The sequence below is a fragment of the Achroia grisella genome, unplaced genomic scaffold, assembly GCF_030625045.1.
Source record: "Achroia grisella isolate CSIRO2021 unplaced genomic scaffold, CSIRO_AGI_Agris_v1 utg821, whole genome shotgun sequence".
NCBI classification, from domain to species: Eukaryota; Metazoa; Arthropoda; class Insecta; order Lepidoptera; family Pyralidae; genus Achroia; species Achroia grisella.
In genome coordinates, this window is record NW_026713035.1 from 1492574 (window position 1) to 1519498 (window position 26925).

General features: G+C 38.4%; 2 protein-coding genes across 2 annotated transcripts in view; both read left to right on the plus strand.

The window, feature by feature from the left end:
• The window catches only part of LOC131852086 (cadherin-99C), a 147514-nt gene that overhangs the window by 56266 nt on the left and 64323 nt on the right, over positions 1-26925 (plus strand). The gene's annotated exons all lie outside the window — the stretch shown is intronic.
• LOC131851945 (uncharacterized) lies at positions 11470-17034 on the plus strand. The gene has a single exon (XM_059202504.1). It carries the CDS (start codon positions 11470-11472, stop codon positions 17032-17034), a length of 5565 nt encoding a protein of 1854 aa, XP_059058487.1.

The following is a 26925-nucleotide window of genomic DNA, read 5'->3' on the forward strand; positions in this document are numbered from 1 at the left end:
ATTAGAATATATCTATTCCATCTTTAATAAACATTAATAAGTAGTTGACCATAAACATTATGCGTAATTAAAATTTTATTGTATTGTTACAAGTTCGACTGTAAATTCGTTTAATGTTTATCGTTATTTTAAAATGTAAAATTATGTATCTATGTTACTGCAACAAGTAACGGAGATTCCAACAGATCTGCATATTTATAGGGGACATTAAGGGATTATGGGAAAGTAACTTCCAATAAAGTTTGGTGTTTGCTCATAGGTACCACACTACACACGATTTGTTGCTCGATGGGTAGGAATAATCTGTCGTGTCCTTATAATGTAAAATAGTCTAAGAGAATAGATCATTATCGGGTTGATATGTTGTTATTGAATCGATTTGGTTTTATTATTCAGAATTCAATTTTAGGCTATCAAGAAAGCGATCCGATAATGTTAGAATAGTTATGTTGGAAGCTGTACTAAAATTAGCTAGGCGGTTGTATGTAAAGTTGATATATATGGAATGAACGCTCCATCTCAACTCGACTGATTGTCAAGTTAAGATAGCACAAGCAACTTAATCAATATTTTTATAACGTTCTAAATGGCGTAAGAATTCGATTGTCTAACTAGTGAATGCAATAAAACAGAAGGTATCTACAGTTACTATGGTCTTATTGCACTGGCCCGTTAGAGTTTCTTCCCATCAGCTGTACTCTTTTATTCGTTTAATGGTCCAAGTAACAATTATGACAACTTAGTTTAATGACCCTATGATGTTACGTCATCACATAACGGTGGTGGACATCATTTGAATATCAGATGAACCATCAACGTTATGGTCAAGGCTGATTTACATAGATTCAGTAGTTCAGCACGAGTGTATTAATTTGTACACGTTTGTATGTCGTACTTGTCTTATTTATGTTTTTATTTTATATTTTCTTTCTTCTGTGTGTCAATGAATTCATTGAATCGTTGATGTTATGTACGCAATATAATAGTAATAACAGTTAGGGCTACAATAGAAGATTTTGTTGCTTTTTTATAACAGCTTATAATGAATGATATTTTGGTTTGTTTTGACTTCATTCTATATACAGTGTAAAACGCGTAGTTTAAAGTTTTAATGGATGAAATAGCGTAATAAGGGTGATATTCAATTATTAGCAAAAAAAAAACTGGTACGTTTCGAGCTTGACAATCTAATTGGCACTACATACTGAATTTATGCAATTTTTATCCACCTTTTGTGAGTAAAGAATGTCGTACTTTTCATAATGACTCATGTAGAATGTGAAGGAATGTTAATAGGTATCTACTGCAAGATTATGACCCGATAGCCATATCAAAATACCTTAGTTTATGTACAAATAAAAATAAATGAGTAACGTATTTTTATAAAATATGTCTTAGAAAAATAAGTATAATGTTTTTCAAGCAACAACTTTATTTATATCAACACCTTACAGACTTCAAATCTTAGGAGTAATTTATAGCTTGGGGAAAGGCATTATTAGTAATAAGAATTATTAGCCTATTTGCTGGCAATGTATTGTGAAGACCTACAAACCATCTTAGTCAACTCTTTGTGGCGAATTTACTATGATTAATTCATGGTAAATTCGCCACAAAGATGACTGACCTGATTACATTACTTACCCTTCTTTTATTATATCCTTGGTACCATTCTAGCTATGCTGATGCTACAATCAGCGCAGAATATATTCTATCTTTATACAAACATGTAGCTAAATGGTATGACTGATTTAATTTATAATCGTTTTTTACATTACCTTAATCGTGATCTCTATCGCTCTAGGCTACATGACGACAATACGCAATAAAAATGACAGCCATAAACTGTTAGAACCTGGGAAAAAAATAAGTTTTGTGTATTAGGTAATTGTTTACGATGAGATTGTCTGTAGATATCAAAGAATAATAAATTAACTTTAATTTTTTAAACAACATTTCGTAATATTTTAAAAACAAATGTTCCAATCATAAAGATACTCGGTTTAATTTTTAATAACTTTATCAGAACTACAGTTATTGGTGCGATGCCAATTGTTTAGAGTAACTTAGTGACTTAGCAAATAAAGATAATTCGATTAAACAGAATAAATGTTTGTATATACCGAATCAAGTAAGAATTCTTATATAGTAGAAAATGTCCTTAGATATGATCGAAGATTTGGGTTCTTGAAGCAGACGCTCTGTAACAATGTTGTCGACGTCATCAAAGATGTGTTTTGCATTTCCAAGTCGCACGAACTGAAATATTCTAAAACCTGTAAATACTAATATATCACAAAAATAAAACTAATATGGACAAAATCATAGAGTACAACAAATTTTATTTGTCCCATAACACTTCACAATATTATATCGCGTTTATAGGTGTGTCAGATTATAAACACCGCCTACATAGCAGGCATGAGTTATACGCGCATCAAAATAATTTATCATAAATGTGTACTTTTTAATTGGAAGTAAATACTCGACCGACGAGTATAGTCGACCTAAATTCGGGACCTGTTCTATGGCCTGTTCTGTTCTGTTTTCGTTGTACGAAAACAGCTAACCATTTGAGGCCGAATCCATTTTCGGAGTATGGCACGTGGTCTCGTTATACTCTAATTTTGTATTTCTTTTGTTTTAGAATGCATAATTTGCGTATTTGTGGTTCTGTTCAGGTATAGAGGCCATGTTTCGATATTTGAATCAAACAGTCTATAAGCTTGTGTGTCTTTCTAACCAGAAAAAATATTTAAATTGCTTTGGAGAGTGCAAAAGTTGTACATAATTTTTACAAATTATAGTATATTATTATGGTTAATTGACGTGTTATTGGTATAAAAAATTACAGATAGATATTGTGTTACTTTCAATTTTGTTCCATAAAAATACAATGTATTTTTTTTACAAAATTGTAATATATTAACAAAGGAATAACTCCCTTGCTATTACAATAGAAATAGATGCAGTATTGTATGTCATATATACAACGACTTGTAATAACATATACCTATTCAGCGTAATATACAGCCGTTATGAGAACTATTGATTGGTTATTAAAAATCAATTCGTTATAGCTGCTCTTTATATCCGAATATCGATTCTGGGTTGATGGTAATCACTTCATACAGCTATTTATCGTAGTAACTGTTAATGTATAATTTATTGAAATCGATTCTAATCCGGTTAGCGTAGCACATCCCTACGCTTGGTATATTAGATATCTCTATCTCGGGTCGATGCGCTGCGTAGATTTCGCGCACTCTGATACTGCCTCTAAATACCGATCGTGGCGATTCTCGATAAGCGATACGTAAGCGATCTCGATTGTCTGGTACCGTTTGAGTTTGGAACGCTAAATTATCGCTCACGTTTCGCTACTGAACATGGCGTGGCGCCCACAGTTACGGTGCTTAAAATGTTTCTGAAGGGCGGTAAACGACGTTCTCTTATGTATGAATTACAAGTGAATCAGAATACGTAAATACTACAGCTGCCTTTTATAGCTTGTAAATAAATGTATCTCATATATTGCATTGCTTCGATTCTTAAATGTTATATTTAAGAATCGAAACAATGAAACGTAAATAACGGCCAATAAAATTGAGTATTATTATAAAATCCTTAATAATATTATACATGTGAAAGTTTGTTTATTTGTCTGTTACCTCTTGACGCTTGAACTCCGTCATAAAATTTGTTATACACGTAGTATCATAGAAATAACATACGCTTTTTGTTCCGGTCATTCAATACGTCGCCGGTCACGCTATTGCAGTTGCATTGGGTAAAAAGTAATAGAAAATAAACGCGAATCTAATATTATACATAATATTTAGAATATTTGTGGTGTATCAGAAAAATACAAGGCCTGTTAACAACAACACGATTTTATACAAAACCCATTATTAATGTTATTTTTTCAATGTTCTGTGAAACTGTAAAACAAAAGTTTACATTACTTGAACACGCTCATTGTGAGTGATGTTTAAATTGGTTACAGTCGCCCTGCTTCCGATGGTCGCGGAGTTTCTATATATACCTATTAAGTATGTATTAAAATATATATTTATTTCAGTTGTTTAATACCCAAAATCTGCTTAGATTGGGGTTAGATGGTGCTGTGTGTATTCCTGGGTTATTATTGTTATAGTCAGTTTTAGTATAGTTGATGCTAACAGTGTTGAATTGATAAAGTTCCTCTAACATTATTTGATAGTGCCAAACCAAAGGTTTAAGTATATGAAAGTTATGACCTTTTGATTGTGGGCGATGCTTGCATAGTGAGTTTTCCATTACAGTTATTCCGTACTAGCTGCACCGCGAACATCGTCTGTGTCACATTTTCCTCATTTTTGCAAAATTATAGGTCGTAGCGTGATGTTATATAGCTTATGACACTCACAAATATCGTGGTTTTCTATTGGTAAAAGAATTTTCTAAATCATTTCAATAGATGTTACCCCTTTACAACCTCACTAATTTTACGTTTTTATAATGTTAATACATACTACGCGGTAAATTGTTTCTTTATTTCATTATGTAGATTGTCTGTCACTATTAAATGTATTTCATCAAATTATATTACGTGATAGTGTAAAACAAAGGTTTTGCATTACATGAATGTAATATTGTTTCCCATTGTATTCAGTGCTCGCTCGATTGGCCGTAGTAAATTTTTCGTTACAGTTATTGCCCACAATGCAATGGTTCGTTACGTGTTGTTTTCATTATATATCTATTATAGAACTATTATTGTAATTTGTTTTTCTCTAATCTTTATTTATTTTTACGAATAGTAACAATTATGGCATTCTTGTTATCATTAATTTAATTATAAGTTAAATGAATTGTTTTTCGTGGATATTCGAATTGGACTGCAATAAAAGGTGTTTGTGTTTTTATTTACATCGTAGAAAAATATTATAATTGTATCTTACTCGATGATTTAAAGATACTTATGATTTATAGCTATACCTATATTAAAAAATCTGGTTACATTATAACGTAGTATCAGCAAACTAAAACTAAATAAAATTAAATTGGGTCCGCTCCAAATATTGCCTAAGCAAATACGGGTCGAAAAAAAAAACCATTCATTTCAATTCCGATTCGAATGTAGATCTCGACGTGTTTATCGATATCGATCTATTTATTTGCTATTACGATGCGGTTATCGTGTAGATAATTCTGACATTCTATTTGTGAATGGTGTTAAGCATGAAAACAATTATTTTACGGGTAAATTTTTACAGCGACACGTTTCATAATCGAGATCGTGGAGATATTATTGTTTTCCGAGTCAACGATCAGATTCAATTGCCTGCGAATTGGTTCAATTAGGCAACAGAGGCAGTAGAGTGAAAACAAGTTGTTACGAATATTGATTTAAAGGTTCCGTACTACCTATAAAATATTACTAGCTGTTAAGTGCGAGCTACTCTGCTCTAGCCTATGTTTGTGTTTCAATCTATCTTCATAGAAAATTAAGTAACAGGTAGACAGACAGGCACACTTTCAAATTTATAATAGTAATATGAATTCTATCCAGAAAGAATATAGTTACCCAAAAATGTCATAGATGAGGAATTTTTCATTAAACTGTTCTTGTTAATAAATATAATAATTTGTAATTTGTAACATCAATCAAATAATCTAACCAATCAATATTGATACAAAAATATGATCAAACTTTCGAAATCAATTTCTAAAAGTTCATTATCATTCGAGATTTTATTATTTATATCTATCGTTTACGATTGAATAGTTAGTGTTATCTGAGAACCATCTTGTTAGATCGTTTCTTTCTAGTTTGTATATCCGTTCATTCGGAACTATGTTTGTCTTTATACACCATATGTCACGAATTAAGCATTCTTTGGCCATTCTCTTGAGACCAGTGTAAATGTAAATATACTTCTTATCCGCGGACAGATATCGTGTCTCGTTTTGCATATCGAGCTCGACTATCTAACGTTAGGGGTTAATCAAATATCTAATGAATCAATTTGCGATTTGAAACGTATTCTTGGTGGCCTTTTATGTCGAGCTATCCGGAGATAGCGGTCTTTGGAGTAAGCCTTGTATTATGATAAACGTTTTAGCTTCATGCAATGTAGCTTGAATTGGTGATTATTTTCCTTTGTTCCCCAAATAATGTATTCATATGTATTTGTTGTGTCCTTTAACTGATTTCTGATGCAAATGAAGAGGCGTTATGAGATTTCAGACGGTTTATCAGCAGAAATTTGCGTTTCTATGTTGCAATATTAGAAATGGAATATATGCGATATTATTTTCATTACTTATTTATTATAAACTAGCTACTTTGCCCAGGTGTACATGTATTATATATCTAGAATCACGCTATCTATTAAAAAATCCGTTGCGTAGTTTTAAATATTTAAGCATACATAGGGTCGGACAGACAGTGACAGCGACTTTATTTTATACTATGTAATGATAAACATAAAAATATATTGGTTTAATGTACGGTACCTAAGCATAGCTTTAGGCTAGAGGAAAGTTGATAATCCTATTCTTATGTTTGTCGTTATAATTTACAATGACACAGTTACAAATTAAATGCGTTAAATATTTATCTGTCGTAGCGCAACTTATCATTATCTACATGCCATTTATCATTATGACTTCATGAGTGTGTTCTTACTTTTACTATTAATAGTAGTCTTAGTCCTTTTTAAACTATACTAACTAACAAAATAATGCACAAGCAAAATGAAAATCTATTTGTAAGGCTTGTTAATTAAAGTTTCGATCGGAAACGTAGATAATTGTGCTGTCCTATCGCAATTAATAGGAATGAGAAACGTATCGAAAGCGAACAATTATTGTGTCGGCAAGAGGATAACGTCCGGATAGGCCACCTGTCTTCCCATAGTTCGTAACGAAGCTCAATTTATATGACGCCAAGACACGTAGGCGGGTGTTTAGGTGCACTGTAAGTGGGGTTACCATTCATCAGGATTAGTTAGGATTAGTCGGAATTGAGGTCGGCTTTAGGAATTGTCAACATTTTTCAATTAATTGAATTAAGTTCCCAGATGTCTATTAATTTAATAATTCTAAAGTTTCTCAAACAAGTTTTTGTTATAAAACAACGTATCGAAACCAATTATTTTGATTCCAGTTGTTATATTTGCAGAGTGGGTATGATTATCAAACATTTCTAGGAATTTATACTTTAGAGTTGATACGTGATGATTTTGAGATTCGCTTGCAATTGGTCAAATTTATGGTCCAATATAAATTTTTAATAAATTATAAAACACTTTTATAGTTTTTCTATACACATTAACATTTTAAAATTAACAGTAATTGTTGGAAACTCCAACAAAAATATTTATTAAAACCTCATTAATACCGCTGATAATAACTTTGTGAAAATAATAACTTTGTTGAGATACACACTAATAATGTGAAATGAAAATAATTTCTAAGTAAATCCGCGTTTTTGTCAAGTGTCTTTAATTATTCGGCTGAGTTGGTGACTCTAGCGCTAAGGCGCGTCTGCACATTTTAACATAAAATGGCCACAGTTTAAATGTATTTTATTGTGATATTATGGACACATAAAGAGTTATAGATCCAGAGCTGGACACTTCGAGCCGCTTCATATTTATGTGAATCTTTGTTTTAGTTTCTGTTCAAAACTTTAGTAGGTACTATATTCTTAGCTACAATACTGTATATGCATAGAAGTATATTTTATTATATATTATCTTTACTTCATTATTTATCTACTTAAGTAAGACTTAAAAACTACAGATGTGTAGTACAAAATAATGATATATCACATACAAAAAGTTATGTAATAAGGTATTTGTTTGCTACATTCTTATTACATACATATTGAATCGTGTAGAGTAGTATGAAAAGAAGTGTTTTTTTTTAAATGTTTACCTCGGTTTTCTCGCGGTTTAGGTAAATAGTGTATTAACATAGTTCTTACAAAAGATACATTACATTATTTAAATGCTCAGATTATAAAAGATTACATAGTGCATGAACTTTATTGTATATAAGTGAAATGATACATAAATTATAACAATATGTCATTGGATACTATACAAAGAAATATTTCTAAATATTATAAGAAAAGAATGTGTATTATTCTCGGAACTAACAGTTATCCTGGTACGGGCTGTGCAATCGCCATCTTTAATAATGTTGATTATTTATAACTGCATATTCCAGCGCTTGTGATAAGTCGTAGGCGTACTCTCACGGGCTACTTTGATATGTAAAATTTTATGCAGATACCATGTTCTGCATTTTATCAGTATTAATATAATTTATGATACATCGAGCGCTGAATTGCTAATATTTAAGGTTATGCGGGTCAGTTTTGGTCTGAGTATTTAAATATATTATAGTTTTTATTGTTTTATGTATACGATATCTAAAATTTGAATACATATACCGTGTTTTCCGTTATATTAGTAATAACATTTTATTTGTATTATTTTGAGTGTTTATGTGATACTGAAATGTTAAATTGAGTATTGTAGTAAAAATCTATTTTATTATTATAGTTATTTAAATATTGTTCTTTTGCTTTTATTCTTACTGTAAAGTACTTGATTTGCAAGCTGTGAAGCGTGAGAAATGTTAGTGTAATTACAGGGTGCGAGGGCATTGTTATACTTCCGTGCCCTGTCATTTCCGCAGTGATCTGTTCGAAGTCCAGTTTATCCTCAGAAATAGCAAGGCAATGCAAAGTACTTACTATTGGCTGTGGCACTGTGCTTTATGATAGAGCATAGTGCATTTTATTGTCTACGTAGAATGTGTCTATAGTTAACGATTACTTTTACTTAGATGAAATCGTATTGTTTGACTGTATATTTGTATAAACTAAGAGTGTATCAAAAGAATATTATTAATAAATTATCTGGGCACTCCGTAGCCATCTAACTTTTTTGTTTGTAAACTTATTGGATTAAAAGTGTAAATGATCAGACAATAATTCTAAACTACAAAAAATCTGTTTGTTCTCTATTTATTGGTAAAGTCCTCCCATAATACTTTGTTTATATATATTATCATGATCAGTTACATATTATTTTATATATTTTTGATAATAATTTAGTAGAACAACAATGGTACAGTAATTCTGGAAATAATAAACTATCCTAAAGTTCGATTGTTCTCACAGATTGTCATCCAGGTCTTGGAAAATATAAATTCTAAATTTCACCTATAAACATGTACAGTACTGTATGTATTATCAAAGAATACAATATGCCCGCCTACAGTGTTCTGATGGTAAGATATATCATTGGAATCTAAACCTCATATATAAAGATGTGGTTTTTGTTTCATTCATGAGTATAACTGGCCAATGGTAATGAATTGACAGTACTTGGCTCATATTTATTTATTTCCTTGTAGTTACTTGCTTCCCACTGATCCCGGTGTGTCTTTTACGTAATATACCGTTGCTTTTACCGCCACTGGTAGACAATTACGTAGATTTAATAGTACCAGATTAATAGTACGGTTGTGATGATTTCGTACTGATTATTTATAGCCTGCAGGTAAATAATTTTGAATTGCTGATAATGTATCTCAATGTACACGTAATTTCAACGACAGGAACTGGTAAAAGGAGAAATTTCATAATTGTACAGATTATTATTATTTGTATGCGTGACATACAAACAATAAGAATGAAATGACCGGCAGAATCTATTTACATGAAAATTAATGTCTACTAAATACTTGCCCTATGTTACTCATATGGTAAAGCTATATGGAATGTCTTCTTAAAATATCTGCTCTCTATATGAAGTTGTTTAAACTCTACTGAGTGAGGCTATCTGTACTATGCCTTTCAGTATTTAATTTAAGGTTTAATGTCCAAAGTTACAAGCAAAGTTTACTTACATATCAATATTATATCTGTCTGTGCTGACCATTACTAAGTAATATTGCATATCATTAGTTTTGAGTATTACTTTTCGCTGGTCATTAATTAAAAGTAATTACCTACGTTACTGATATATTAGCTATATACACTTACATAATGTCCGTCGGTCGCTGTCTCTATTATAAGCACAGCATGGTGCAGTACCATGATGTACACAAAAAAATGGTACGTGAAATAAGCAACATTTTTCTTTCAATGTTTGATTCAAAATATTGGTTTGATTTCTCTCTTTTCCCGCTATACATAAGATGGTTTGAACTGATTTTCTGGCCATACTGTGGTAGTTTTATTGTAATGCACCATGCTCCATGCTGTTCACAGAAAAAGTGGTACGTAAAATTAGGAACGTTTTTCTTTTAATGTATGCCTCAAAACATTCCTTCTATTTCACTCATTTCCTACTAATACTATGCTGTTTTGAACTGTTTTTTATTCAAATTCTAACTAGTTGACTGAATATTCATGTCTGCATGTCGGCTATAGTCTAGAATTTATGATTTATACGGCCCCAAGCCTTATTAGGTTATGGTTTACAATTCTAAGCGTTGATTTAGAACTTTGTATAACGTTTATTAACATAGCTTCTTCTTGAACAATACTTATTGTGTATGCTCTTACATAAATCATGTTTTCCTTAGTTCAACGACTTAACATGCAATTGTGTTTAACAAGTATGCCGTTACGTTTTCACTATCTTTTAGCGGCTTGTTAGCCTATTTGTGGTGATTGTGAACAGTCTTATTGAGTTGAATATGTTTAAGGACGAATGATTTATGAATTATTTTGTCTGAGTTATTGTTTTATCTGAGTGAATTTGTCTTAGGAATAGATGGAGTAGATGTGCATGCATATTTAAACACAATTTAATGTTACAATAGTCTTCATACTTTTTTTTTATAGCAACTACTTTCTTTTTAAGACAAATAAAGCTGTAGTTACCAGCTGACTGAGTCCGTTCGAAACACAGCCTTTATTTATGATAAATATTTTTTCTTGTAACAATATAAATAATGCCATGAATTCGTTATTCATTTTTGTTCGCGACTATTGTAAATATTTGATTATTGTTAGCTTAATAAAATTTATAATTGTAGTAGTTTCAATTCCCTAATAGGTAGAATTAAATTGTATTGTATGTAAAGTTTAAATTAATAAATAAAGGAGCGAGTAGAGGTGGTCTTTTCGCGCTCTCCGTCCCGCTCGCACCTATGTGCGTAACACAATCGTTACCTAGTACGTGACACGGTACGAGCGGGCGGAGTATAAATATAGGTGCCGAACGCGGCACAATTCATTCCGCTTCCATCGCTAGTACAGACCACCGAACTCTGCTCTAGAGGATACTTACACTTGTCTTTCTTGTTTCCACCTGCACCCGCAACCTTACAAACAAGTACGGGGAATAGATACCCGTACATCTGGTCCTTCGAGAAGCCGGATTGTTGGAAGAAGAAAGCAAGACTGCACAGAGATCAAGATCACAGATGCCAACAACAAGAAGCCAAAGAACAGCCATGGAAGCTCAATCAAACGAAGAAAACACCGCCGCCGTCACGTCGCCTGTCGCCGCTACGCCGACCGTCGCCGCCACTACGTCGCCTGCTGCCGCCACTACGTCGACCACCACGACGTACACGTCCTCGGAACCTACTGCTACCACGGAGACTTCCGCGGAGACTACCACAACAATTCCAAGGGCGCCGCGCACCACAGCTTCAAAAAAGAAGAAAGAATTGGCTAAAGCCAGAGAAGAATTGCTACGCAAGGAGGTAGAACTGGCCGCCGCACGCGTCGCAGCATTGGAGGCAGACACGGACGACGAAGAGGAGGACGAAAATGAAGAGGACGCCGCCACATTAAGAAGAGAGAGGACTACGGACTGGATTCGCCGGACGAGCACATTGGCACTCACGATGGAGCCGCACACAGAGAGGACGACCGCCGACTTGCATCTGGGGATTAATATCTCATCGATACCCGCCGGAGAGGGAACGAAAGCGCCGCAGCCGCAGCCGTGCAGCGACGCATTCCGACGGGACCATGCAAGCCACAACGGTCCGAGGGAAGACTCCATAGCACCGATGATGCCAACGAAGAAAGAAGAGGATTCACTGAAGGGGGGCATCGACTATAAGGAATTGGCGACTGCAATGACTATGGCAGCTCGCGCAATTCAGCCCTCCACAGTGCCGCGAGTCACAGAACTACCACCCTTCAACGGCGCGTCAAGCGAATGGCTGCCCTGGAAGATGGCCTACGAAGAGTCTGCGGGGCAGCTGACCGAGCAAGAAAACTTGGGTAGATTACGTCGGTGTTTAAAGGGTGCGGCCAAAGAGGCTGCACACTGTCTTTTCGTTGGGGATACGTCTGCAGCAGAAGTAATACAATTACTTGCTACGAGGTTCGGCCGTCCAGGAGCACTCGTGATGGCCGAGATGAATAAACTTCGTGCGCTGCCGCGGCTGTCAGACAACCCCAAGGACATCTGTCTATTCGCATCCAGAATAGCCAATGTCACTGCAACAATTCAAGCCCTGAAGAAGAACCACTATTTGTACAACGAAGAAGTGACAAGATCCATCACGGAGAAGATGCCTTCTGCGCTACGATTCAAATACTACGACTTCGTAGCAGAACAGCCAGCTGATCAACCGGACCTGATAACGCTCTCCAAGTTCCTGCAAATCACCGCAGCCAGGTGCGGTGACTTCGCACCCGCCGAAATAATAGTAAATGAAGACCGGCGGGAGCCAGCAACGAAGAGAAGCGTGAAAACATACATCACGCAGGAGAAACCGACTTCACCGCCGTGTCCGACGTGCAACAGGGAGGGACACGCACCACCCGATTGCATCACTGTGAAGAACGCCGAGCCACAAGCAAGATGGGAGATAGCAAAAAAACACAGGCTATGTTTCCGTTGCCTGAGGATAAAAAGATTTCGTCACAACTGCAAGACGAAGAGATGCAACGTTGGTGGGTGTACACACCTACATCACCCACTCCTGCACGTCGACACCATAGAGAAGAAGGACAGCGAGCCCTCCGATGATAAAGCAGCCGCAGTCGTCGCGTCTGCGAGAGAAGATAAGAAGATCGCATTCCTCAAGATAGTGCCGATACAAGTGATCGGTCCCAAAGGAACGTGCGATACATACGCACTCCTGGACGACGGCGCAACGTGCACCATCATCGAAGAAGCAACAGCGAAGCAAATCGGCGCCACTGGTCCTCCCGCACCCTTCTACATAGAGGCCGTGGCCGGGACACGCATAAACGCCGATGAATCGAAGCTTGTCCACTTCACAATACGGGGACGAAGATCGGAAGATCATGCCGTGTCTGCGCGAACCATGAAGAAACTACTGTTATCTCCACAAACAGTATCACGCAACGCAATAGAAGACTGTCCACACTTGTACGATATAATAGATCAGCTGACATATGAAGAAGGTCAACCGACGGTTCTGCTGGGTCAAGACAACTGGCATTTGCTGCTCGCACATGAAGTCAGAAGAGGCAATAAGACACAACCGGTCGCATCACTCACCGACCTGGGTTGGGTGTTGCACGGCACGGGAGCGGCGAGAGCGAGACAGCAAGTGCACAGAATCAGTCACTTAGTCGACGGGCAAGAAAATGAAGAATCCATAGAGCGATTAATGAAAGAACACTTCGCTCTCGAATCACTGGGCGTCACACCAAAGCGCTCATACAATGAAGAGGAACAACGCGCGCTGAAAATATTGCAAGAAAAAACTCGCCCGTTACCGGCGGGAGGCTACGAGACCGCGTTGCTATGGAAACGCGACAACGCAACGCCGCCGGCTAACTACGACTCAGCAATGCGACGCCTCGAGTTAATTGAGAAAAAACTCGACAAGAATGAAGACATGAAGAACAGATATAAACAGCAAATTACCACGCTGTTAGAAAGGGGATATGCAGAAATCGCCCCACCGGTGAAGACTGAACGAGTATGGTACCTGCCACACTTCGCTGTCATCAACCCACAGAAACCGGACAAGCTGCGCATCGTGCACGACGCCGCCGCCAAGACAAGGGGCATTAGTCTCAACGACATGCTGCTGTCGGGACCCGACCTACTCCAATCACTACCTGGGGTCCTCATGAGGTTCCGACAGCGCCGTGTGGCGGTCACAGCGGACATCAAGGATATGTTCATGCGTGTCACAATACGAGAAGAAGACCGAGACATGCAACGGTTTCTATGGAGAGGAGATCGACGCCAGGGTCCAGCTGTCGAATATAGGATGAAGAGCGTCATCTTCGGGGCCACTTCGTCGCCATGCACGGCGATATACGTGAAGAACAAGAACGCCGAACTACATAAAGAAGAGTTCCCGGAGGCGGCTGCAGCGGTGGTTGTCAATCACTATGTTGACGACTACCTCGCTAGCTTCGACACTGAAGAGCAAGCCGTACGAGTCTCTAGCGAGGTCGCCTACATCCACAGCCGGGCGAACTACTATCTTCAGCGCTGGGCATCGAACTCGCGCCATGTACGAGAAGAGTTCTCACATAGAAATGAAGAGAACATGGTGCAACTCGACGCTGAGAAGATACTGGGTATGGTGTGGCGGCCTGAGGAAGACAGTCTCGGGTTCAACTTCAACGGGAACAAACTTCCGTTACACATCATACGAGGCGAACGCACCCCAACGAAGAGAGAAGCCCTCCGCGCCGTTATGTCGCTGTTCGACCCATTGGGCCTGGCCACACCCGTCACAATACAAGCCAAGAAGATATTACAAGAAACGTGGCGCACGGGTATCGGCTGGGACACCGAACTGCAAGAACGGGAAGCAGCAGCGTGGCGGAGCTGGATATCGCACGCACAGCAGTTACCCCACTTGGTAATACCACGGTGTTACCCCGGTGTGGCGACGGCACATACGACGGAGCTTCACACATTCGTCGACGCGAGCTCAGATGCATACGCCTGTGTCGTATACTGGCGGGCCGTATGCGTGACCGGCGAGGTACGTGTGTCACTCATCGCAGCCAAGGGAAGAGTGGCCCCTTTGAACAAGGTCACCACTATACCACGTCTGGAGCTGCAAGCGGCCGTACTAGGGAGCCGCCTGTCACGCACGGCTGTCGAAGAACACGATCTGAAACCTGCCCGTCGTGTCTACTGGTCGGATTCGCGTACCGTACTGTCTTGGTTACGCACCGGGCCGCGTGCATTCAAGCCCTTCGTCGCTCACCGAGTCGCTGAAATTATGGAAGATACGAAAACGAACGAGTGGAGATGGGTGCCGACGGCCGACAACGTCGCGGATGATGCCACACGCGACGTACCACACCACTTCACTTCAACACACAGATGGTTCCGGGGGCCGCAGTTTCTATATCGACCAGAAGGAGAGTGGCCTCATGAAGACGATTCCCACCATACGGAAAATACAAGCGAAGAGCGCGCCCACACAATACAAGATGCAACACGATTATCTCGAGCGTTGCCCGATCCCGCGCGATTCTCCGACTGGATGAAGATCGTCCGCAGTACGGCCCGCGTATTGCAATTTATAGATAAGTTACGACCACTCAAGCAACACTGCGCCGTCGCTACCCACAAGAGAAACAAAAAACATGAAGACGATCCCACGTGGCGAAGCAACAAGATAAGAAAACCAGGACCGTCGAAAAGAAAAAACGTACGTGCGCCTGTGTGTTATATACCCATAGATACACACTACTTAGAACGCGCCCGTCGGCTATGGATCCGCTCAATACAGGAAGAAGCATTCAGCATCGATATAGCGGCGTTGCGACGCAATAAACAACTGTCGTCGAGTAGTCGACTTATACAGTTGTCCATTTTTATCGACGAAGACAATGTGCTGCGACTCCGCTCAAGGGTGTCGGCTGCCGCCGATCTGTCCGCGGAGCAACGGGAACCACCCATAGTCGACGGTCAACATGTATGGGTACGCCTGTACATAGCATGGGTGCACAGAAAACTTCATCACGGGGGCTTCGAAACCACTGCGAACGAGGTGCGTCAACACATGTGGGTGTTGCGCCTACGACATGCCGTTCGTAGTGAACTGAAGAGATGCCAAACGTGCCGCATCAGGAAAGCAGCACCAGCACAACCATCAACGGGCAACCACCCACGCAGCAGGCTGGCACATCATCAGCGGCCGTTCACCTTCACCGTCCTAGACTCCTTCGGGCCGATGACAGTGACGGTGGGTCGCACGCATCAGAAGCGATACGGCGTGCTGTTCACATGTCTCACCACGAGGGCTGTGCACCTGGAGATCGCCGGCAGCCTCAGCACCGACTCCGCAGTAATGGCTCTGCGGCGCTTTATAAGCCGCCGCGGGTGCCCCACGGAGCTGTGGTCGGACCAAGGCACCAACCTCAAGGGTGCCGACCTCGAGATGAAGAAAGCAGCCGCTGAAGCCATGGAAGAAGAGTCGTCGGTGCGCTTTATACGCTGGCGCTACATACCACCGAGCGCTCCCTTCATGGGCGGCGCCTGGGAACGACTAGTGCGCAGCGTAAAAACCGCGCTGGCCGCGACACTGCATGAACGAGCCCCGAAAGAAGAAGTCCTCCTCACCCTGCTGGTGGAAGTAGAACACACCCTCAACAGTCGACCTCTCACCCACGTGTCGACATCAGCAGACGACGAGGACGCACTCACCCCCAACCACTTCCTATTGGGAGGTCCGTCCCGCGTACCACTGCCGGGAGCTTTCGCTGAGGGCGATACGGCGGGCAGAAAGGAGTGGCGCGCCAGTCAGTGGCTCGCTGACTGCTTCTGGAGGCGCTGGGTAACAGAATATTTACCCCAGCTACAACACCGGCGGGAGCCCCGAGCTACACACGGAGTCATCAAGTTAGAAGACTTGGTGCTGGTGGCGGACGGCAACCTGCCTCGGAACTCCTGGCCGCGCGGCGTGGTGGTGGCTACGTATCCGGGACCGGATGGTGAAATACGGGCGGTCGACGTGCGCACTAACAAGGGGATACTTCGGCGGCCTACGAAGAAATTAGTAATCCTGCCAATCGAACAACGCGAACTCGAATTAAATACGGCTTAGCTGCGGCGGGAGATATGTTCGCGACTATTGTAAATATTTGATTATTGTTAGCTTAATAAAATTTATAATTGTAGTAGTTTCAATTCCCTAATAGGTAGAATTAAATTGTATTGTATGTAAAGTTTAAATTAATAAATAAAGGAGCGAGTAGAGGTGGTCTTTTCGCGCTCTCCGTCCCGCTCGCACCTATGTGCGTAACACAATCGTTACCTAGTACGTGACACGGTACGAGCGGGCGGAGTATAAATATAGGTGCCGAACGCGGCACAATTCATTCCGCTTCCATCGCTAGTACAGACCACCGAACTCTGCTCGAGAGGATACTTACACTTGTCTTTCTTGTTTCCACCTGCACCCGCAACCTTACAAACAAGTACGGGGAATAGATACCCGTACAATTTTTATATACACCGGTAATGCAGTTGGTTCCGGTTAAGATAAGGAAATTTAAATGTGAAAATTAATGTACACACGAATATCTCTTCTGTGAACACATGTCATTCAAAGAATTAAAGGTGTGAGTAAACAGATTCGAGTATGTAACGCACTGGTAAAGTACAATGAACTGCTTTTATTATCACTTGTCACGGATATGTGCTTTTGTTATCGTGTAAATTGTCGAAGAGTACATGTAAAAAGCAGCGATTCCCTGAATTGAAATTGCTTTTAATTAAAAGCGTCTGCGGACAACACGAGGACCATGACGATTTAATCTGTTTTGTTATGTCTCATGAGAATGGACGTTATTGAAGATGCTTTTAATTAAACGTTTTTACGGACGCTTTTAACTATAACAATAACAACCATGGTTTATTATGTATACATAAAGATTATTATTGTCTTCCAAAACGATTTTGGTGTTTGGATTGAAAAAGTGTAGAATTATGTGATATACATAATTATAAACTTTTTAAGTGTGAGTAATGAATGATAAAATGAACACTTTTATCATCAAAAATTAAGACAAGTCAGACGATCCTGTTTGACACCTTTCATAAGTTTGTCAGAAGTATTTTAACAAATACGGTTTAATTTTAACAGCAAAAGGTATTAGATACCTGTCTACCCACCATCTTTTAACAGGAAGGCTTACATCATTTACCTAAACCAACTTTTTATTGGTGTCATTGCGGTCAGACGTTGTATTTCATAAGAAAAGATTAGTGTTGGTAATCTTTAGAACTTTTTGCAAGCCAATTAAATGTTTCTAGATTTTTTGTCTACAATCACTTTACTTGGTAATTTGTCATAAAAGGAGATGTCTGTATACTCTTGATTCGTATAATTTTCTTTTCGAATTTATCATCTATCAATCAATATTAAATATTGATATATTAATTTTGTTGTTGTATGTCTGTTTGTTTGTGACCTTTTAACGCCTAAACGGCTGAATATACCTTAACGAAATTGGGCATAACACAAAGTCGTCTACGTGAATACCTTTATCTCTCCCAATTTTGTCATCCAATCTGAATCGTGAAGTTTGGCAATGATTACAGGGTACGGAGGTAAATTAGGAGTAGTTCTCAGGAACGGTAATGTATATGGAGCGGCATTTTACAACGATAGTGACGCGGTTCAGTTAGGCCACGGTTACAACTTTTTCATTTATGTTTCATCATCATCATCGGCTTCTTCCTTATCCCATTTATTTGAGGTCGGCGTAATATGTCTTTACCATTATAATAAAATAATTGAGATATGTGTGAATTTAATAAGTTTTACTTCTAATTGAAACCCATCAAAATGAAAGTAAGTCTTTAAACTGTATAAAAATGTATTGAAATTGAAATCGAGATACGTTTAGATGTTAAGATCAATTTTATTAGAGCACTCAATAAGTTCTAAGAAAACTAATTTCAAATAAACTATTTTATGGCTTGTAATCTATAAAACCAGGATTAAGATTAAATCGGTTACTTCGGTTGTTGATTAAACTTAGAAATATATAAGGAATATTATATACATATACATGTATAATGTGCGTAAAATGTAATTTTAATGAGGTTAGGATAAATATCCACATATTAGGTTATCACCAGTAATCAGAACATGATAAAATTTCGTTGTCGTAGGTACTCTTCTAATGATAATGGTAAATATATTTAAATTTAATTCTTTATATAGGCAACCATAGGCAACTATGGATACCATTGTGTATCCATAGTTGCCTATCTGGTATGCGTGGAACCTTAATATCCGAAAAACTTCAATTCTCTAAAAATATTACATATACAATAGTTTCATGCATTCTAAACATCACTTGTATGTTTCGACTTTGGGACGTTTCGTTTAGTTTTGCATAGGTACCAAAATATTTATTTATTGGTTACTGTTTGAAATTTATGTTCTTTCTGCTTCATTCGTTAAATACAGTGTAACGTTATAAAATAGGAAGTCAGGGAATGGAACCGATTTAGTGGTTGGGCACAGCGGGCGACTCAGCTCGCTGAGAGCTTTGTTAAGATTACCACAAATTAACTGTCGATGGAGAAGTTGCGGATCGAATCTTTTGCGCGTGACTTATCTACGTGTTTCAGCATTACGAGTACTAGTTGTTGAGATCATGCTTGGATATTATTTGCAATTAGCAGTATAATTTATTATCAACTCAAATCAAAAAACATTTATACATGCGGAACATTTTAGCCGCTTATGAATGTTAGGTTTTTGTACTAATATTATTTTTCTTACCGTGCATTTTAGTATACAGATTCAATTCAGAAAAACTGGCTAGTAACTGGTATTATTTTTTAAAAGCCAGTTTGTTAACATTGTTTACCGATATAGATGTCTATGTCTAACATTAAATAAAAACCGCGTGCTTGAACAACTTTTGCCTGCATGGTTTGTCATTTAAGTAATCGTTTACTAAGTAATATGCTTGGCTCATTAAATATAAATTGGCAGATATTTTAAAATTATTAAAACACAATACACAGTATATCCTTTTATCCTAGCCTTTACCATAAGATTTCTTTTATTGTAAAAATACATATAATAACCCTGAACTACTGTTATAGGTAATGTAATCTAGTCCGAAAGTGAGAGAGAAAAGACTATTTTTGGTAATGGGGGTTAGACAGGATAACTAATTGTAATCTAATAAAAAAACTGAGCATTGTGTTTAGTATTGATACTAAATAGAAAACTTGTAAAGTTGCGTATATTTTCTCATACATATACATACAGTTAGATACAGTAGAGTCACCTACTGCTATAGGTCGACCAGCATGCCGTTAAAACTCCAAAGCGTATGTTATGGTCCTGTTACAATAGTTCACGAAAAAGATTGTTGTTGCCTTGGATTATTATTACTTACCGTCGATGCATCAGTTATTATCTATGCTGTGTAATAAATAGCTCTAAATTATCTTTTTCGACCTTACTTCTAATGGTCTGCATATGTATTTATTATTAATAATACATATTGATAAAGTACGGACAAGGTTACATTTAAATTAAATGTTTTAACCGACTGCCAAATGGACGAGGAACTCAACTCGACCATTTTTCAAACTATTGCACTTACGGCACGCTTTATTCATAGTCACTATACACTGTTCTTATACGATTCATGTGGCTTTGTTATTGTCAGGTCCAACAATAAAAGTGAAACACTATTCGATACATTTATCGCAGTATACATAATACTACGTCCGTTATGAAAGATATAATATCTTTTTTTATAACTTTATATTACATCCAATCTTTTTTTCAGTCACTTGTCGAATAAGTATTGAAAGAAATATTTTTTGCAGTACGTGCCGTCGTTATTGACTACGAAAGCGTGAAGTCGAAAGTCAAAACATTTGATCGAGCACGTAATTAGTTCCGGTGACATCTGTTTCTTGGGTTTCATCGGTCATTAAACTTTCCAAATACGGTGCAATTTATCAATGAAGTAATCTCATAAAAAGCGGGCTATTGCTTACTCCACTTTGCCCTCTGACCGAAGGACCCTAGGCAATTGAACCTTTCACTTTTTCTGTAGCCAACCGTTTAGATACACGCACAGTGACCTCAATGAGAATAAACGTAATACAAAAAAATAAGTAAACGCAGAAAAACTTCCCAGATCTCTTGGTTGCGCCATCGGGTAATTGTGCCAGCAAAATTATACGGCAAATTTTCGACGTTTTTGCTCTCAAATGTGATTTAGAACAAGGCGCGTGACTTTCGTAACTGGTGACATTACAGTATCGTGTCTGACCAAAACTTTAAACTACTTGACCTCGTGGTTCGAGAAATTGTTAGACTTATTGTTACCGAGGTGACAACAGGCCTGTAAAAAATGTAAACCAATATCAAACTTGTTTTCTACAAAAATACATTTTGGTGTAATAATTAATTATGTGCATTAATAAATGTCTGATTTTGTCAATTAACACTTGTAATTAATGACTGTAATAAACTCAAATCGTGATGTGATCTTTAGAAACTATTAATTTAGTAATGCGTCAAACTGTTATAAAAACATACAGCGCCTATCAAGCATACGACATCAGTTTTTTTAAAGAAGCTCAAACTACATATATTACTATTGTGAATGCGAATGTGTGTGTTTGTCTGCTTGTATAAATGACCTAAACCATAATATCTTATATGTTAAAAAATGGTCCTGATCGTGGGTGTTATACGGGATGAAAGTATATTATAAAACGTGAAGCTTTCTTGTTAAAATACGATTTAGAGCAGTGTAACCTTTGTAGTAGATACCTATTTCATAAATCGATATGAATCGGTTCACAAAGACGAATTTGTGACAACTAGTTACTATGTACTTATAATAGAATTCAACGCTAGTACACTCACGTTATCAAAGAAATTTTACAACCGGTCCCACTTACGTTTTCGTTTGAAGCGATCTCAATCTAGACTCATTATCATCCGTATTCATACTCAAATGGCTATCTGATTGAAACAGTCTATATTTGGTTCGCAGAAATGAAATCTAGCACTGAGATACAACTGGATATTTTTAAGTACATGTTTTATAAATTAATTCCTTACGATTGGAACTTATGTGTTTATAGTAGATCGCATTAAATAGACTCTACCTATTTGCTCTATTTTTGTTTTTGTTTTATACATATATTTAGAAATACCTGTAACAGAAGAAAACTATTGGAAGTAGACTCATGGAATTTGTACTGAAGTGTTTTAGACGTTGCAGTAGAGCAATAAAACAGGATTTCCTAAATGCAAAGGCATGATAGAAAACAATACCCATGCGGGAGAAATCACGGGAAAACGCTTGTAGTGCTTAATTAAAAGCATTATCACTATGGTAATATTCCAATTAATTTAACTATAAACTCACTTCAACCGTGTCATCAATTGAGTTTGCTTTTTCCGGATTAAAACATAGTCGTGAGTCATAAGAATTCGTTTCCATTTTAGTACGAGATTACTGTGTTCTTGTGTGTACCCGTATTAGTAAGATTGATTATATTGTTCACATATAAGAACTACCAATTTATATTACATATAACAAAAATCATAATGTAGACAGATTTCTATAGAACTGATCTCAATTTTATTTCTAGGGATATATAATTATTTACATACAATATGATCTGTCAAATATGACCCGTGAAGAACAAAGTATCGTGCCACCAATAAGCATTCAATGTTATATCGAAGTCTTATTTATTGATAGTGCTTACATTAATGAGTGTATTAAGTCCATGCAATACTTCAGAAGAGTTAACGCTCCAGGCTGTTATTCAAATTCATAATTTCTTCGATACTTGCACCAATACATTATTAATGCTTAAGATCTTGTCGTGCATTGCTGGTATTAAAGTAGTATGCTATTTAAGAAAGATCATGCTTAAATATTTATGGCTCTTTCAAGCACGAATTATTATTAAGCTTCGTTGTGGTTAAGCTACCGGGGATTAAAATGATTCACTGTTTTGTTTGGAGATTGGATAGTAACAAATTAATACTGGATTGCAGAGTTGCAACTTAGATATAACATTTATCGGCCTGACGTAGTGTATTATGGATTGAAAAAAAAAACAGTCAATGGACAGTCAACTATCAAGAAAAAATATGTAGATTTTCACACGCGTTCATCGCTCCAGTCAGTTCCATTGAGTAAATGCTAATTGGAGACGATTTGAACACGACTACCAATTATGTGACGGATATTACAAGAATTACAACCGGAACGTATTGTTTAGAAGATTTTAAAGAAATAAAACTTCTGTATTACATTAATTTCAGTATGGTTTTTTCCCATTGATTTGGAAATTGGATTCTGCTGTAATTATTAATTTAATTTATATATTTCCTATTACCGCCATAGTAGTTTAGTACCAATACCAGTAGTAATAAGGTTACCAAATTTAAATAAATATTTCTGGAAAATTCACACAGCGCTGTCTAGTGTCAAGCTGTGCTTGTACTGTGCTAAACAAGTTCTCGAAATACCTATACATATTTAATGGATATTTTAGCACACTCAGGCTGTTCGATATACAGTACTATGTCAATGTCAATGTCGGTTGATTCATTTTCCGCACTTATCTCATTCGGGCCGTTGTGCGTGTAGAGCAATGGCTACTAGCGTAATGCCGTGCCTCAACGCAGAAGTCTCCTGGTGTCTTCGCAGGCTTCTCGGAGTGACCTCACCGTTCCGAGGATTTGATTTCGTTGTGTGGTCACTGCTTCGACACTCCAGGATTACGTGAGCGGCCGTTTCCTTTTAAAGCGCCCCGGCATAGGGGACTGTCTGTAGCACCTATTGTGTACAAATGTCTGTTTAAGGGACAGTGGCACGTCATTGTGGGCGATCATTGTTTTTATGTTATGCCTGTCCAGATTTATTAGGCGTTTTGTTATTCGTTGATTTGTTCTGGGACCACTTTTGATTGTTTACAATCGGTGGTTTGTTTCCATCTTTGGTTTTGTATCTCAGTGGATCTTTGGCGAATCCAGAATCGAAATTGTGAGAATGGTATTGGCAGAAGCGGGAGTTTTTGCCAATACCGTCATGTGATCCAATTGTCGCCAATTCGTCCGCGGCATCATTTCCATATGATCCACTGTGCCCTTTTATCCACTGGATGGTTACAACGTTGTGCTCTGCCACTTTATCCATGATATTGTGACATTCGATTATTAATCTGTTGTTTGATTTCCTGTTCTGTAGTGCTTTTAGCACGGCTGCACTGTCCGATATAAATTTTAAGTTGAAGTTGTTGACATTCTAACTTTAGCACTGTTCGTGCTGCCTCAGTCAGGGCAACGCATTCACATTGGAAAATCGAACTGTGTGGGCCGAGTGGTATGTATAAGTTCATGTTGAGGTCAAGGGAGTGGGCTCCTGCTCCTGAACCGTTATGTGTTTTGGAGCCATCTGTGTATATTCGCAGTTCATTTACAGCAGATTGGTCTTGTTCCTCCTGATTCATTTGTATTTGGTATTTTCTGTTAAATGAGTGATAAGTTTGAGTTCTGTCACACGGAGCTGCAATCAAAGGTTCGTGTTCGATTGCTTGGTTCAGGATGTGAGTGTGAGAACTATTATGGTTTTTGCCCCATAGACCAAGATGGTATATATGTACAAATCGAGGGGTGTTATATTGAGGGCTATTTCAATTGCTGTTGTTGGGGTATTTATACATCCCGTGATTGCAGAGCATGCAAGTCTTTGAAAGGACCTTAGTTTGTTGACTGTGGTCGTGAGTTTCGACTCTTGTCCACCAAACCAAGGCCCCTGTACACGAGCATTGGTCTTATCACAGCTGTGTATAGCCAGAGTGTTATTTTAGGTGTAATACCCCACTTATTTCCTAGCATCTTTCGACATTGATAAAATGCTATGGTACTTTTGTTAATTTTGTGGTCAAGATGTTTGTTCCATAGGAGCTTACTGTCCAGTATAACTCCCAGGTACTTGACTTCTTCTTTTAGATTAAGGTCTGTGTTAAAGAGTTTCGGTGTCCTGAAGGTACCAGGAGCTCTTTTGTTAGTAAACATGATTAGTTCTGTTTTGGAAGGATTTACCGAGAGTTCGTGGTTTTTACACCATCTCTCTACAGTTCTGAAGGCTTCTCTCATGCGGTCGCATAGAGTTCCCTCAAATTTTCCTGTTATCAGTATGGCAATATCGTCAGCATACCCTACCGTGTAGAGGTCGTTGTCGTTGAGCTCCTCAATGAGTTCGTTAACAACTAGATTCCAAAGAAGAGGTGATAGGACCCCTCCTTGTGGACATCCTCTGCTCACGATACCTCGTGTGGTAGTGTTAACGGTAAACTGAATTGCACGGTTCTTTAGCATGTTGCTTATCCATTCTATGATAGTTAAAGGTACTCCATGTATGGCAAGAGCCCGGCTTATGCTGGTAAAATTCGTTTTATCAAAGGCCCCTTCGATGTCTATAAAGGCACCTAGTGTTGGCTGCTTTGAGTGTAACGAGTTACCAATTCGGGTTACTACGCTGTGGAGTGCTGATTCCGTTGATTTACCTTCGCTGTAGGCATGTTGGTTAGGGTGGAGTGGTTTGTTTGTGGACACAAGGTCTCTGATTTCTTTGTCGCATAGTCTCTCCAAAGTTTTTAGTAAAAACGATGTGAGACTAATTGGTCGAAAAGATTTGGCCTGCGTATAATCACCTCTGCCTGGTTTTGGGATGAAGATTATTTTCACTTCGCGCCATATCAAAGGTATGTATCGGTGTGCCAGACATGCTCGAAATAGCTGAACGAGTTGTTCGGCTATTATGTCTCCGCTCCATCTAAGGAGGGCCGGAAAGACACCATCTAGTCCCGCTGCTTTGAAAGGCAGGAATGTGTTGATTGCCCATATTAGTTTTTCTTTGTCTATTATTTTGCAAGCTACCTCCCAGTCCGAGCTGCTGGTTGTCCTGTCTTCCTGTGAATTCCATGAGTGGTTATTGTCCACTAGAAATCCTGGGAAGTGAGTTGACAGTAGTATTTCGCAAGTTTCTGTGTCATTTGTTGTGTAGCTGTTATCTGGTTTTTTTAGACAGCCTATTGTGTGGTCTTTCTCCTTGGAGAGACACGCTTTTACCTTGACTGCTTGGTTGTTGTTTTCTATATTTGTGCAGAATCGCCTCCAACATTCCTGTCGTCGTTGGCGAATTAGTTTTTTGTATTTTTTTTGAAGTAGTGTATTTGTCCCAATCACTTTGTGACCTACTATTCATGGCTACGTTGAAAGTTTTCCTTAACCTCCGTCGGTGTCTCTCTAGTTCGAGACACCACCAGTGTTGCCTACCTCTGCTTTTGGGTACGGTGAGAGGGCAAGACTGTTCGTAGCACGTGGTTAGTATGGACGTTATGTTGTCTGCGTGGTTGTCTATTTCCGTTTTGTCTAGTTTTATTGAGAGTACGGATTGTTTTGCTACGTACGTTTTGACCAATCCCAGGAATTTGAATTTGTCAGTGTTACGAGGAATCCGTCTCGGCTGTGGTTTAGGTAACTGCATGTCGATTGTAAAGCGGATCCATCTATGGTCAGAGCATGATAGTTCGTTGGACACGTGCCAGTCACGAACATGCTCCGAGATGCCTGTCGATGTCAGTGTTATGTCTATGATGGTTTGTGAACGAGCGTTTATGAATGTAGGTTCGGAACCTTTATTGAGCAGTGTGAGGTTATTGCTAAAAATAAAAAGAGCTAAGTCCTCACCTCTGTTGTTGGTCTTACTGTTTCCCCATAGCGTGTGGTGCGCGTTGGAGTCAGCGGCGACGACCAGTTCCAGCTTCTCCCTCTCGCAGTACTCGACCAGCTGGCTGAGTTCTGGAGGTGGCACCTCCCCGTCGCTCGGCAGGTATGCTGAGGCGAGGACGATGTCCGGGAGATTTTGTTCTACAGTGGTTATTCTGACTGTTGTTAGATCCCTTGAACAGA